Raw genomic sequence first — 15,415 nt, forward strand, 5'->3', positions numbered from 1 at the left:
TTTAGAACACTTCTCGACAAATGCAACTGAACATGGCTTAAAAATCGAACTATTCTTTTAGTCATTCATACTGAAACTCTTACAAATTTGTCAATTATGAGTACTAAACTATCACGATGCAATTTTCTGAATATAAGAAGGTCGTATGTTTTCTACAAGTCACTGTACACAGCATATTCTAACATTTTCCTTATTAAACACACACACATACACACAAAACAATATATACAAAAAGAAAGCCTACCTCTTTTTCATTTCTAACAACTGATTATTGAGCACAGATCTCTCTTCTTCCAGCTGGGAAAAAAAACACACACAAAAAAAAGTTCAGTGCATAACAGAGAGGTCAGTTTCTCATCCCCCAGGTCACATTCCCATGCTCCAGGACCGCTAAAGTAACGGGCTTTCCTCAGAGGCAGTGAAAAAGGACCAAGTGTACATCAGGGACCTGAGAGTTAAAATATTAAACAACACCATGTACATGCCATATCTTAGACATTCAATAAATGTTTCCTTCATTTGTTAGATGAATGAGTGAAAGCTTCACTATTAACATTCTGGTTCCTTTACTGAAACAAAAGAAGTTAAAGGTCACTAACTTGTGTAGGGCTAGGAACAGGTAATTTATTCTACACGGGCCTTATCTTATGCCTACTATATCCAGGCATTTCTTTCTCACCTATAAAATAAGAAAGTTACAGAAGAATTTCCACTGGCCCTTTAGTTCTAAAATTCTGTTATTCTATTAAGGATAAAAAACAAAAGATTCAGCTAGTCAATCTTGTGAGAAAAGATTCACCTCTACCCCCAATCTGTACCACATACAGTTTAGCCAAATACAGTACCAATTTTAACTCACACTGTTAATAAAACAAAGAGGTAACAAAAGCTCTTACATGGTTTTTTTTAATCAAAGGATAACAACAAAGACTATGTAATGGTTTCCAACCATTTGGGATTGGCCCAGAATTTAAGCCACTAATTCACGATAAGTCGTTGTGGTTTTATTTCTGATTATGTGTCAGTTATGTACATGCTTTGCTATAAAAGTCTTTTATACTTTAGAAGTTCTTAAATATAAACATGTATGTTTTGAACATAAGGTTATCAAGAAATCTATAGAGATTAACATACAGTTTTTTTCCACTGTAGACTCTCTCCTTTCCTAGTCCATTAAGATAAATGCTTTTGCTGCATGAGTAATTCACGGATATATTTAGAAATTTGTAAAGAGTAAAAGGAAGGAAGAACAGTGGGAGGCAAACTTTAAAGGAATGAAACAAGAGGGAGAACATCTGGAGAGTGGGATGTGGAGACGAGAGGGGCTCTCATTATTTCCTTTTGCCCTTTTATATGGTTTATATTTATTTTTTAAACAAGGATGCTGTTTAACTTTTATAGTTAAAAAAATTAAAAAAGAAAAAATCAATAAACAAACAAGACTGAGAAATGACTACAATGAAGATATAAATGGATAAATGACATGGCAGATAATTCACAACAGAGAAAATACAAAAAATTAATAAACACTTGGAAAATCATTCAACACTGCAAAGAACAAGTATGCAGAGATTCTCCCCATTTCTTGGAGGCTGAATTTCTTGTACTTGAACTTCCACAGAACAGAAGTTTAGGATACTTATTGTACTGATTCTTCATAGGAAATAATGTTTTTTTCTTCTGGTCCAGGATCCAATCCAGGATAACAAGCTTCATTTAGTAGTCAAATTTCTTTAGCCTGTCTAGTTCCTCATTCTTTCCTTGTCTTTTGTGACCCAGACTTTTTTTTTTTTTTTGGCTGCGCAGCTTGTGGGATTTTAGTTCCCCAACCAGGGATTAAACATGGGCCTTCAGCAATGAGAGCTCGGAGTCCTAACCACTGGACTGCCAGGGAATTCCCTGACCTTGACATTTTTTTTTGACCTTGACATTTTTGAAGAGCACAGAGGCGAGTAAAATGTCCGTCAATTTGGATTCACCTGATATTTCCACATGAGTAGAGTCAGACTATGCACTTTTTGGCAGAAATACCACAGAAGTGATCCCATGTCCTTCTCAGTATGTGATATTAAGAGGCACACAATGTCGATTTTCGGTGAGGGTAACTTCAATCACTTGGCTAAAGAAGCATCTTCCATGTTTCTCCACTGTAAAAATACTACTATTTTGTGGAGAGAGACTCTGAAACTATGTAAACATTCTGTTCCTTAACAAAATTTCACCCACTGGTTATAGCACCAATTGATGACTCTTGCTGAAATAATTACCATGATGGATACCAAATAGTGATTTTCTAATTCCATCATTTCACATACTTATCAGTTGGCATTTTACCATAAGGAAGAGCTTTTTTTTTTTTTTTTTTTTTTTTAGAAAGGCATTCCTATCTATCTATCTATTTATGGCTGTGTCGGGTATTCGTTGCTGCCCATGGGCTTTCTCTCATTGCAGCGAGCAGGGGCTACTCTTCGTTGTGGTGTGTGGGCTTCTCATTGCAGTGGCTTCTCTTGTTGCGGAGCACGGGCTCTAGGCGCTCGGGCTTCAGTAGTTGTGGCACATGGGCTCAGTAGTTGTGGCTCACGGGCTCTAGAGCACAGGCTTAGTAGTTGTGGTGCATGGGCTTAGTTGCTCCGCGGCATGTGGGACCTTCCCGGACCAGGGATCGAACCGTGTTTCCTGAACTGACAGGCGGATTCTTAACCACTGCACCACCAGGGAAGTCCCAGGAAGGGCTTTCATTTTTCCCTCATTTACTTATTTATATCTGTTTCCATGGCATATTTATATATCATGGTTTCTTATTTTATTCAATAGGCTATAATCCATTACTATCATTATTTCTTTTGATGCTCAAATTATCTCAGATTTGGCCAGTGGAAGCCCCTTCAACATGGTTCTGATAGGTTTCTGACTAATCCCCAGTATTCTTTAAGCACTGCCTTGCTTTTTGGTACACAAGATATTCCAGGCTCATCTTGTAGTCTTTCTCTCTCAGCCCTGGAATCAGCCATTTCTCTAAGGACCTTTTAGTGGGGAAGAGTATTTAGAAACCAAAATCTAGGTAGTTAGGTGTGCTCATTGATACTGGAGTGTTATTACTTCTAAGCCCTGTCAGTGGACTTGACCAAAATTTGAAACTTCTGCTCTTCAAAAGACACTGTTAAGAAAGTGTAATGAGAATACACAGACTGAGAGAAAACACTTGCAAAACTCAATCTGATAAAGGACTTGTATCCAGAACATATTAAGAGCTCTTACAACTCAATAATACACAGACTACAAACCAAATCTTAAAATGGGCAAAAGATCTGAACAGACACTTGACCAAAGAAGGAGCTCAAAATCATTAGCCATCAAGGAAATGCAAATTAAAACTACACCTGAGATACTTGGGTTATCACTTCTAGTTTCTAGGTCAGAGAACATACTTTGCAGGATCTCATGAGACTTGTTTTATGGCCTAGCATATGGTCTACCCTGGAGAATGTTCCACATGCACTTGAGCAGAATGTGTCTTCTGCTATTGTTGAATGGAGTGATCTAAAGATGACCGTTAGGCGTGGCTGATGTTCAAGTCTTCTATTTCCTTGTGGATCTTCTGTCTAGTTGTTCTATCCATTACTCAAATAGAATACTGAAATCTCCAACTACTATTGCTGAATTATCTATCTCATCCTTTAATTCTGTCAGTTTCTGCTTTCTGTATTTTAGGGCTCTGCCATTAGTTGCATATATATTTGTAATTGTTGTATTTTCTTGAGGGATTGATCTTTCTACCATTATAAAATTTCTTCCTCTGTTTCTAGTAACAATATTTGTCTTCAAAGTCTACTTTGTCTGATAATTAGTATAGACACTCCAGCTTGCTTTTGGTTACGATTTGTATATCTTGTTACATCTTTTTACTTTCAATCCACTGTGTCTTTGAATCTAAATTGTGTCTCTTATAGGCAGCATATAGTTAGATGATGCTTTTTAAAAATTAATTCTGCCAATGTCTGCCTTTTAATCAGCGTTTAATTCACTTACATTTAATGTTATTATGTGTAAGGTTACATACTTTTTTTTTCAATTAATACAGTTTATTTTTTTCAAGAAGTTTCAGGTTCACAGCAAAATCGAACAGGTACAGAGATTTCCCATAACTCCATGTCCCCACACATGTACAACCTTCTCCACTATCAACATCCCACAGGGCAGAGGTGCATTTGTTACAATCAGTGACACATCACCACCCAAATTTCCATAGTTTACATTAGGTTCACTCTTGGTGTTGTATATCCTACGAGTTTTGACAAATGGATAAAGACATGTATAGTTTAGTTTCACTGCCCTAAAAACCTTTGGTACTCTGCCTATTCATCACTCCCTCCCCCTTTTACCCCTCACAACCACTATATTTTTGTCTCCATAGTTTTGTCTTTTCCAGAATGCCATATCTTTGGAACCATACAGTATGTTGCTTTTACAAATTGGCTTCTTTCACTTTGTAATATGCATTTAAAGTTCCTCCATCTATTTTCATAGCTTGATAGGTCATTTCAGTTTGGTGCTGAGTAACATTCCATCATCTGGATGTACTTCAGTTTATTTATCCACTCACCTACTGAAGGACATCTTGGTTGCTTCCAAGTTTTTGGCAATTGTGATTAAATCTGCTGTAAACATCCATGCACAGGATTTTGTGTGGACATAAATTTTCAATTCATTTGGGTAAATACCAAGGAGCACAATTACTGGATCATATGGTTAGAGTATGTTTAGTGTTGTAAGAAACTGCTGAGCTGTCTTCCAAAGCAGCTGTACCATTTTGCATTCCCAGCAGGGAATGAGAATTTCTGTTGCTCCACATCTTCATCAGCATTTGGTGTTACCAGAATTTTGGATTCTGGCCATTCTAATAGGTGTGTAGTATTATCTGTTAATTTATAATTCCCTAATGACATATGATACTGAGCACCTTTTCATACGCTTACCTGCCATCTACATGTCTTATTTGGTGAGGTGTCTGTTAAGGTCTTTTGTCCATTTTCTAATTGCGCTGTTCATTTTCTTATTCTTAAGTCTTACAAGTTCTGTGTATATTTTGGCTAACCGTCCTTCATTACATGTGTCTTTTGTAAAAAAATTTTCTCCCAGTCAGCAGCTTGTCTTCTCATTCTTTTCACATTGTTTTTCACAGAGTAGAAGTTTTTAATTTTAAGAAAGTTCAGTTTATCAATTCTTTCTTTCACGGATCATGTCTTTGGGGTTGTATCTAAAAAGTCGCCTCCATACTCAAGGCCATCTAGGTTTTCCCTTGTTATTTTCTAAGAGTTTTATAGTTATTCACTTAACATTTAGGTCTATGATCCATCTTGGCTTAATTTTTATAAAGGGCATAACATCTGTGTCTAGATTCACTTTTTGGATATGGGTATCCACTTGCTCCAGCACCATTTGCTGAAAAGATGATCTTTGCTCCATTGTGTTGCCTTTCCTCCTTTGTCAAAGATCAACTGCCTATATTTATGTGGGTCTATTTCTGAGCGCTTGATTCTGTTCCACTGACCCACTTGTCTACTCTTTTGCTGTACTTGATTATCGTAGCTTTATACTAAGTCTGGAGATTGGGTAGTGTCAGTCCTTCAACTTCGTTCTTCTTTAATACTGAGTTATTTGGGGTCTTTTTGCCTCTCCATACAAACTTTAGAATCAGTTTGTAGATACCCATAAAATAAGTTGCTGGGATTTTGATTGGGATTGTGTTAAATCTACAGATCATGTTGGTAAGAACCAACATCTTGACAATATTGAGTCTTTCTATCTGTGAACATGGAATATCTCTCCATTTATTTAGCTCTTTGATTCTGTTCATTAAAGTTTTGTAGTTTTCCTCAGATGGACCTGGTACATACTTTGTGAGATTTTTACCTAAGTATTTCATTCTGGGGGCTGCTTATGTAAATGCTATTATGTTTTCAATTTCAAATTCCACTTGTTCATTGCTTTGATATAAGAAAGTGACTGATTCTTGTACACTGAACCTTGTATCCTGCAGCCTTGCTATAATCACTTACTAGTTCCAGGAGTTTGTCATTCTTTTGGATTTTCTACGTCATGTGATCTGTGAACAAAGAGTTTTATTTTTTCCTCCCCAATATGTATACCTTTTATTTCCTTTTCTTACTGCATTGGCAAGGACTAGCAGTACGATGTCGAAAAGCAGTGGTGAGAGGGGACATCCTTGCTTTGTTTCTTATCTTAGAAAGAAAGCTTTGAATTTCTCACCACTAAGTACGATGTTAGCAGTAGTTTTTGTAGGTATTATTTATCAGGTTGATGAAGTTCCCCTCTACTCCTAGTTGGCAGAGAGATTTTATCACAATGGGTGTTAGCTTTTTCAAATGCTTCTTCTGCATCTACTGATATGATCTTGTGGCTTCTCTTCCTTAGTCTGTTGATGTGATAGATCACATTATCTGATTTTCAAGTGCTGAACCCAGCCTTGCATCTCTGGGATAAATCCTACTTGGTCATGGAATTATATACTATGTTCCAGAAATGGAGGAGACAGCGGTGAACAAAATAGAAAACTGCTGCTCCTCCCTCAGTCAAGTGGTATGACTGAGCCTACAAAAGCAGGAGTATGTGTAATGGTTCCGAACTTCGGCACATCCTTCACTTCACACAAGCTAGTATTTTTCTTCACACACGCTAGTAATTTGTTTTAAATCTATCATTCCTCCTTTTAAACATTGTTGGGTTTAATTTGCTAATATTTTGTTGTTACATACTATTTTGATTCCATTTATGTTACCTACTAGAAAAGGCAAAACTATAGCACCATAAAAGAGAGAAATAGTTTTCAGGGATTGGGAAGTGATTGACTATAAAAGGAGCATGAGAGAAATTTTGGGGGTGAAGGAAATCTTGATTTTGGGGTAAATTATATGACTATATATATATGTCAAAACTCATCAAGCCATATACCTATGAAGGGTGAATTTTATGTAAATTATACCTTTTTTTTAATACCTTCTCTTTCATAAATTTATTTATTATTTATGTTTTGGCAGCGTTGGGTCTTCGTTGCTGTGTGCAGGCTTTCTCTAGTTGCGGCGAGCGGGGGCTACTCTTTGCTGCGGTGTGCAGGCTTCTCATTGCGGTGGCTTTTCTTGTTGCAGAGCACAGGCTCTAGGTGCGCGGGCTTCAGCAGTTGTGGCACGCGGGCTCAGTAGTTGTGGCTTGCGGGCTCTAGAGCGCAGGCTAAGTAATTGTGGTGCACAGGTTTAGTTGCTCCGTGGCATGTGGGATCTTCCCGGACCAGGGCTCGAACCCATGTCCCCTGCATTGGCTGGCGGATTCTTAACCACTGCACCACCAGGGAAGCCCGTAAATTATACCTTAATAAATATAACTTCGGGGGAAAAAGGTGAGTTTGAGTAGCGTATACAATATTGCTTTTGTAAAAAAACAAACTATATGTATATGCTGTTACACACATGAAGAGCAGTATGGAAAGGTACACGCAACCATTTATAATGTTGCCTCGATGAAATAACAATGGGAGGAGTAATAACTTTGAAATGGTATGTATTTGTATTGTCTCATGTTACAAACATGTATGATTATTTTTAATTTTAAAATAACATTACAATTTAAAAGGAATAGGGAATTCCTTGGCAGTCCAGTGGTTAGGACTCGGTGCTTTCACTGCTGTGGGCCCCGGGTTCAATCCCTTGTTGGGAACGAAGATCCCGCAAGCCACACAGCATGGCCAAAAAAAAAAAAAAAAAAAAAAAAGGTTCGGGGCTTCCCTGGTGGCGCAGTGGTTGAGAATCTGCCTGCCAATGCAGGGGACACGGGTTCGAGCCCTGGTCTGGGAAGATCCCACATGCCATGGAGCAACTGGGCCCGTGTGCCACAACTACTGAGCCTGCGCGTCTGGAGCCTGTGCTCCGCAACAAGAGAGGCCGCGACAGTGAGAGGCCCGTGCACCGCGATGAAGAGTGGCCCCCGCTCGCTGCAACTAGAGAAAGCCCTCGCACAGAAACAAAGACCCAACACAGCCATAAATAAATAAATAAATTTATTAAAAAAAGGGGGGGATAAATAATTTTATTTTTTAGAGGTACAAAGATATTTACAGATAAAATGACAGTATTCTAGGATTTGCTTCAAATTGATCTATGATGGAGTGGAGGGTGAGTGAGAGTAGAACTGAAGCAAGAGGGACTGGGCCTTCCCTGGGGGTCCAGTGGTTAGGACTCCGCGCTTCCACAGCAGCGGGTGCGGGTTCAACCCCTGGTCTGGGAACTAAGATCCCACAGGCTGCGCGGCCAAAAAAAAAAAAAAGAAACAAGAGTGACCAAGAGTTGACTGCCTTCAGAGTGGGGCACGTGGGGATTCACTGTTCTGCTCACTCTGCTTCTGTGCGTGTTTGAAACTTTTTGTAATAAAAGGCTGAATAAAAGGGAGGGTTATTTTACAGAAAAATATTAAGACGATAACATTACAGTGAAGACAGTATACAAGTGACCATGATTTGGGGAACTCTGGACCAGAGAATCTCACACAGCTGATCTATCCACAAAACTGTTTTATAATACAATAAACATGGTGGGTAATTTGTCTTCAATCTATCACCTAAGAAAAATACTAGCTTGTGTGAAGTGAAGGATGTGCTGAAGTTCGGAACCATTACGCAGACCACTTGACGGAGGGAGGACGACCAGTTTTCTGTTTTGTTCACCGCTGTCTCCTCCGTTTCTGGAGCACGGGCAGGCACACAGTAGGCACTAAGTAACTACGTGTCGCGTACACGACGGGGTCAGAGAGCCGGTAAGCTGGTGCTGTCCTCGGGTGTGAGCTGGCAGTGACGCCGAGAAGCCAGGGCTCTCACCGGAGGAACTCTCTGCTCAGCTAGTCTGAGCGAGCTGGCGCTCAGCTGCTGCTTTTCTCACCGACTTCCCCGGGGAAGTGGTTCACGTGTGGGCGACTTCAGCCTCTTCTCGGAGCAAGTGTTCTGAGGTCCAAAATAGCGGCGCTACCTTGACAGCACAAGACACATCCCCATCCCCTGTGTCTGCGGATCGCTAGTCTCGCCTCCCACACAGACTCGTGCTCTTGGAAGTGGAGAAGGTAATGGGGAGGAAAGAAGAGGAGGATTTAGTCAATTCTGTGGACAAGCCCCTTCAGAGAAGAAACAATGAACATTAGCTGTCTCTCCTCGCACACACAGACAGACAGACTTCTCCATGTACACAGAGCAAGAAGGACAGAGAGGGGAGACAAAAGCAAATTTAATTTGACTTGAATTTAACAGGAGAAAGAAAAATCAAAGTAAATAAAAGAAAATGGCTGAGGGCAGAAAAATGTTCTTTACCACAAAGATATATTCCTTTCTAAGAACTCCCACTAGGTTTATACATTTATTTTGTAAAATTTTTAAGTAGAATATATTTTTAAAAAAACATAGATGTTAATATCATTTTCTTAGGTGTAAGTTAATTTTAATTTTAAATAATATCAAACATCACCCTGATATAAAAGATGAGGAGGCTTGCATACTTCCACGTTCTTTCAACTCTATCACCTCAAATTTTGTTAGTCATATTCTCTCTGTATATTTTTCTTTTTTCTCCTTTGTCTTTGATTTTTTTCTTTTTGTCTTGCAAATGCTTTAAACTTACCTTCACTAAATGATCAAAACTGACATCACCAATAATGGGATAAAGCAACATCACCTGCCTCCGGGCAGGAAATGGTAATCACTTATATAGTCTTCCTGCTAAAAATGAATAACCTAAATACCATCATGAGGAAACACCTGACAAACCCAAAATGAAGGATTTTATACAACATAACTGGCCTGTTTTCAAAAAAGTCAAGTCATAAAAGACAAAGGCAGAAGAACCATTCCAGATAAAGACAACTAAAGAGACCTGAGTCAATGAATGGAACGCATGATCCTGGACTAGATCCTGAATCGGGGGGAAAAAAACCCCACAAAAACTATTGATGTAAAGGATATCACGACAACTGCCTAAACAGGAATAGGGCCCATACGTTAGATAATAGTGTTCAACTTCCTGAATTTGACAGCCGCACTGTGGTTAGGTAAAAACCAATCCTTAGCCTACATGAGCACTCTGTTTTATTTATTTATTTAATTTCTAAATTTTATTTATTTATTTATTTATTTATGGCTGTGTTGGGGCTTGGTTTCTGTGTGAGGGATTTCTCTAGTTGCGGCAAGCGGGGGCCACTCTTCATCGCGGTGCGCGGGCCTCTCACTATCGCGGCCTCTCTTGTTGCGGAGCACAAGCTCCAGACGCGCAGGCTCAGTAGTTGTGGCTCACGGGCCTAGTTGCTCCGTGGCATGTGGGATCTTCCCAGACCAGGGCTCGAACCCGTGTCCCCTGCATTGGCAGGCAGATTCTCAACCACTGCGCCACCAGGGAAGCCCTCTGTGCTTTATTTTTACAACGTTTTGCAAAGCTTGAAATGATTTCCAAATAAAAAGTTAAAATCACAACTCTGTTCCTCATCTGTGATTCCCTAAACTGTTAGCTTAGCTGTCTATTTACCTGGATTTAGTGCTCACCTCCAGTTCCTTTGCCAGGCTTCTCTTGAGCTAGTAAGTCCTGTATATTGAGTCATGTCTTGCTTGGCCAAATTTTACCAGTAAGTAAGCTACTTTCCAGAAGGACTCATAGATGCTATAGCGTCTAAGTTCTTTCAAGTTTGGAAACACCTGTCTTCTTACCTGAATAATAATTGCTTGGATATGATGCTCCTAATCATATCTTCTGTCCCTTAGAACTTTGGAAACAGTGCACTATGTTTTTTGGTTTTTTTTTCTGGCATTGAATGCAGCTGCAGTGGGCTATTTTTTCTCCTTTTTATAAGGAATCTGCTTTTTCTGCCTGGGGACCTGAAGAATTCTCTGTATATTTTCAGAAACGTTCATTAGGTCCCTGTCTGTTTCTGATGTATTTACCAGTTCTGATACGGTGTGGTTTTGGTCTTCAATTTGTTTCCTTAACTCTTTCCTCTCTCTGTTCAGCTTGTGTCATTTTACCATCTTCTCTTTGAACAGCTGTTTTATTTACATCACTTAAGCTTTTATATAACACAAAGCAATATTTTACTCTGGGTAATGTTTTCTCATGGCCTGAATCCCTCATCTCTCTTTGGATTCCTAGGTTCTTTTCTTTTCTTCTTTCCTCTTTTGGTACAGTATGTAGTCAATTGTTCATCTTACCCTGGGCAGCTCTACCTAGACCTTCTATTTGCTCACATGTAATGTAAATGAATTTTCCTTTATGCCCCTCCTACTTTATCTGAGACCTCCAAGCTACAACTGAAAAATCGGGCACTGCAGTCTATATATTTCTGTAGCCAGAGGGCCCTGGGGCGAGGGTGGGGAGAGTGCTGTTCGGGTGACTATACGATCTGCTGGAGCTCTGTCTCTCAGCTTTTCCCTTCAGTGTCCTGCTTCTCATCTACCGCATCAGAAAAGAGGCAACTATTCCTGAAGGAGTGTGTGCTCAGCTTCAGCTCCAGGCAGATATTACAAGTTGGCTCTTTCAACGTCTACTCTCACCTCCTCTGTTTCCTTCCCTTCCTGGAGGAATCCAGCCTCACTCGTGGTTGGAGGTGACACTATTACAGAGATCTGAATTGTCCTCTCCAAATGAAAAGATAAACGATGTAAAGAGGAGCCCTCTGCCTTTCCCCACTTGTCCTTCTGCCTGCTTCCTCCCGGAGAGTTTTGCAATGCCTGGGGGTGTAAGAGCCACTGAGATTGAGAGGATGAAAACTATCTGCTGAGGACAGCAGCAGAGCAGAGAGGGAGGGCAGGGTTCCCTGAGGAACCTGGACCCACGGGGACTACCTACCTGTGAACTTATCATCATTTGAGTAAAAACCCACCCATTCCCACCCACCCCTGTTTACTTAAGCCACCCTGTCGGCTAGACCAGCTATGGAAAATGACGCCTAGCCGTTTTTCCTGCTCTGGTAGAGTGCTGGGTGGCAGAAGCAGCTCTGGCCTCAAAGATTTTTCCCTGACTGCCTACTCACTTCTTCAGGCTAATTTTCTCCAAACTGGGTTGGGCATGGGGATGGGGAGAATTAGAGGGAAATTTCTGGGGATTTTGCTATTTGTTTTCCTTTCTCTTACCACCGTGGACACAGTTTCAAACAGAGTCACACCACAATTTTGTTTCTTTTCTTGGTTGTCAGTTTCAGTGTTTACAGCATGAACTTGATTGGCTTTGCTGGATTTTCCTGAAGGTGTTTTTAACAGTCGAAAAAGTGTTCATTTCCCTAGGTATCGTGCGCGCGCGGGAGAGAGATTCTGTGATCCAGCTTCACTTGGCCCTACTCGCCCGGAAGTCACCCCACCCCAACTCCAGATTAAAATTTGATGGCCGATGATCACTACTTTTCCAAAATAAAATACGACAAGCTAAAAACAGCGTTTTCTTTCTAAACATTCAGGTCTGGGAATGTAGGCTTATTTAAAAGGCAGGCAATGATTCAAGGATCAATTTAGGTGATAACCCCAGTTTTTTGTATACTGCATCTGTTATAACCTCTGTTAGGAAGAGGTGTTGATGAAATACAGTTACTGAGTCATCTCATATCTGTCCAGTTTCCATAAGCCAACTATGACCTCATTTTGCAAATAACCAGGGGAAAAACCAGCACTATTCCCATAGCGGCAGTTCAGTGTATCTGCAACCCTCACAGAGGAGAATACATGTGAGGTTTGGGAATGATACATCAGACATTTCAAAAGTGACTCCCTAAGGTGACTGTTTCTATAGAAGAACTCACATCATTCTGATTATTTTTAGTATTCTCTATGAGAAGAAATAATGCTCTGCACGGTTTCCATTAAGCTTGACACCACGTGACCCTGCCCGAATTCACTGTACAGTCCACCATCCACACAGAGCAAACGTCCCGCTCGTGTGGTGATTGTCTTTTGGCAACCGCAGCTGTGCAACAGAGCCATGAAACTGGAAGTAACTGGACGGGAAGAAAGCAGAAAGAGCAGTCACACAGTCTCCATATCTTATGCTGTAAAACGGGACCTGAGGGCCTGGCTAAAGATGAGATAGTCATTTCATCACCCGTTCATTCATTCACTCGTTAAACCTTCATGTCCTGCTCTAGGAGGCCCACTGTCTCCGAGCTGTGCGGGGAGAGAGCCTGAGTCGACCACACACCCGGCTCCGAGGGTCACGCGCAGAGAGCCGAGGAGACTGCGACCCAGACGGGGGAAGGAAGCGGCCACCTGCAGACGAGAGGTGACGACAGGGCACGGGCCTCCAGCGGTGAGGCAAAAAGTGCACGAGTGGGGGAGGAGGAGGAGAGATGCACAAGCAGACAGGCACACGGCCAGGGACGGGGTGTGGCGGGAGATGCGGGAGACACGTGAGGTGTGGAGGAAGCCAGGGGAGGCGCGTCGCAACGCGGATGGTGGTGCGCACCGTCTACAGAGCGTGCAAGGAGCCGCGCGTGCGCAGCCGCAGGGAAGCCACCGCTCACGCCAGAGTCGTTGCCGGCGTGCGCTGGGGCGGCAGGAAGCCGACTGCAACGGACGGGGAAGGAAAGGGGAGTGAGAAATAAGGCAGAAGACAAACTTTAAGAGTTTGGTAAGCTGAAGACAGGGCTGCAAGTGTGAAGAGTGTGGCGAGATTTAGAAACGAGGATCGCGACCCGCGGAAGACCCGAAGGGGCGGTGAGACGCAGCGGCTCCAGGCAGGGGTGGAGGCTTCAGGAGGGACGGGTGGCCGTCTCAGTGGAGAAAGAGACTGAGACGCCTGAAGCAAACGGATACATGAAACGTGGTCTATCCCTTCAATAAAATGCGACTCAGCCACGACAAGGTATGAAGTTCTGACACAGGCTGCAACATGGATGAGCCTCAAAAACATTATCCTCCGTGAGAGAAGCCAGGCGCAACTGGACACGGACTGTATGATGCCATTTATGTGAAATATCCAGAATGAGCAAATCCACGGGGTAAAAAAAAATAGATTAGTGGTTGCCAAGGGCTGGGAGGAGGGAGGAACGGGCAGTGGCTGCTTAAGTGGAGTTTCATTTCGGGGCGATGAAGATGTCGCAACTAGACGGAGGTGATGGTCGCACGACGCTGTGAATGTGCTAAGTGCCGCTGAATCGTACAATGTAAAATGGGTAAAACAGTACATTTTATGTTACGTGTATTTGAACACACACACACACACAACACACACACACACACATCCCCAAAACCAACCCAAAGCAGCATGAAACCAGTCAGGCCATCAGGAAGGAAACAGTGTGAGGGCAAACCGTCAACAGCAATTATAATGACAATCTTCAAAACCATCAGTCATAAGAAAAACTAAATTACGTGAGCTATTAGGTTGAACCCTATGAAATTGCAGAACAATAGCTATTTCGTATGTTCAATCTAATATAGCCTCTTTTAAAAGATGAGGCACTCTCTGTGACATTTTATGAAGATTTCTGTCACAGGCGATGCCAGATAACTCCAACACTTCTGCTTCTCACAACCCTAACTGACGCTGGTTGTCACTGCCCTCCCCTCTTAAAATGAAAAACCCTACTGGGTAAAGGGGACTTAGAGAGGAAAGGAGAGTGTCTGATAGGGGCTCTGCTTCTAGCTTAGCCAGCTCCACCCTGGAGGGCTGCCAGCCAGCAGGTAAGCCCCACAACTGTTCAAACACTTCCCCCCGGGGGACATGGCACCCACTTGCCAATCACGGCAGACGAGGGTTTCTAAGAAAGCACAGAAGCTACCATCACTCCCCACCTTTGACCAACCAGTCCTGCTCACTGTTGGCCCTCTTAATTTCGGAACTCCTTCATCACCTTTTAAGGTGATAGAGAGAATGCTCTACAAAACCACTGTCACAGGGGAGCAGGGATTCTTTTATTTCAACAAATAATCTGACTTCCAAATGACAAACAGGAAATGAAATAGCCCTCTTCATGAAGATGGCTTCTCAAGGAAATCAAAATCCTTAGCCCACATTCCCAGTGAGAGTCTTAAGAGGCAGGATAGGATGTCCCTCGCACTCTAGTGGTTAAGACTCTGTGCTTCCAATGCAGGGGGCGCGTGTTCGATCCCTGGTCGGGGAACTAAGATCCTACATGCCACGTGGCGAGGCCAAAAAAAAAAAAAAAAGATGCAGAACAGATTCTGGAATCTCATGGGTTTTCTAAGCAAAATAAATATTTGAGGCAGAAAAAAAGTAACAGTAGAATTGAAAGTATATTTTTATAGTACTGTTTGACCCCACCTACCCCATTCCTAGCTCAGAGGGTTTTTTTTTTTTAATTTTAACGATAATTATGAAGTACCTAGAAATAAGTTTTATTCTCAGTAAGGGACAGGAGCAGGCAAACA

At 41.7% G+C, this 15,415-nt stretch overlaps 1 protein-coding gene across 5 annotated transcripts in view; it reads right to left on the minus strand.

The window, feature by feature from the left end:
• CLIP1 (CAP-Gly domain containing linker protein 1) overlaps positions 1 to 15,415 on the minus strand; it is a 125,239-nt gene that overhangs the window by 11,690 nt on the left and 98,134 nt on the right. For all 5 annotated transcript variants that reach the window (XM_082418005.1, XM_082418004.1, XM_082418002.1 and 2 more), the window contains one exon: positions 245 to 297. In XM_082418005.1, coding sequence (XP_082274131.1) covers positions 245 to 297 — 53 coding nt within the window. The remainder of the gene's footprint in view (positions 1 to 244; positions 298 to 15,415) is intronic.

Source organism: Balaenoptera physalus (assembly GCF_965194825.1).
Source record: "Balaenoptera physalus genome assembly, chromosome: 12".
In the NCBI taxonomy this organism is placed as follows: domain Eukaryota; kingdom Metazoa; phylum Chordata; class Mammalia; order Artiodactyla; family Balaenopteridae; genus Balaenoptera; species Balaenoptera physalus.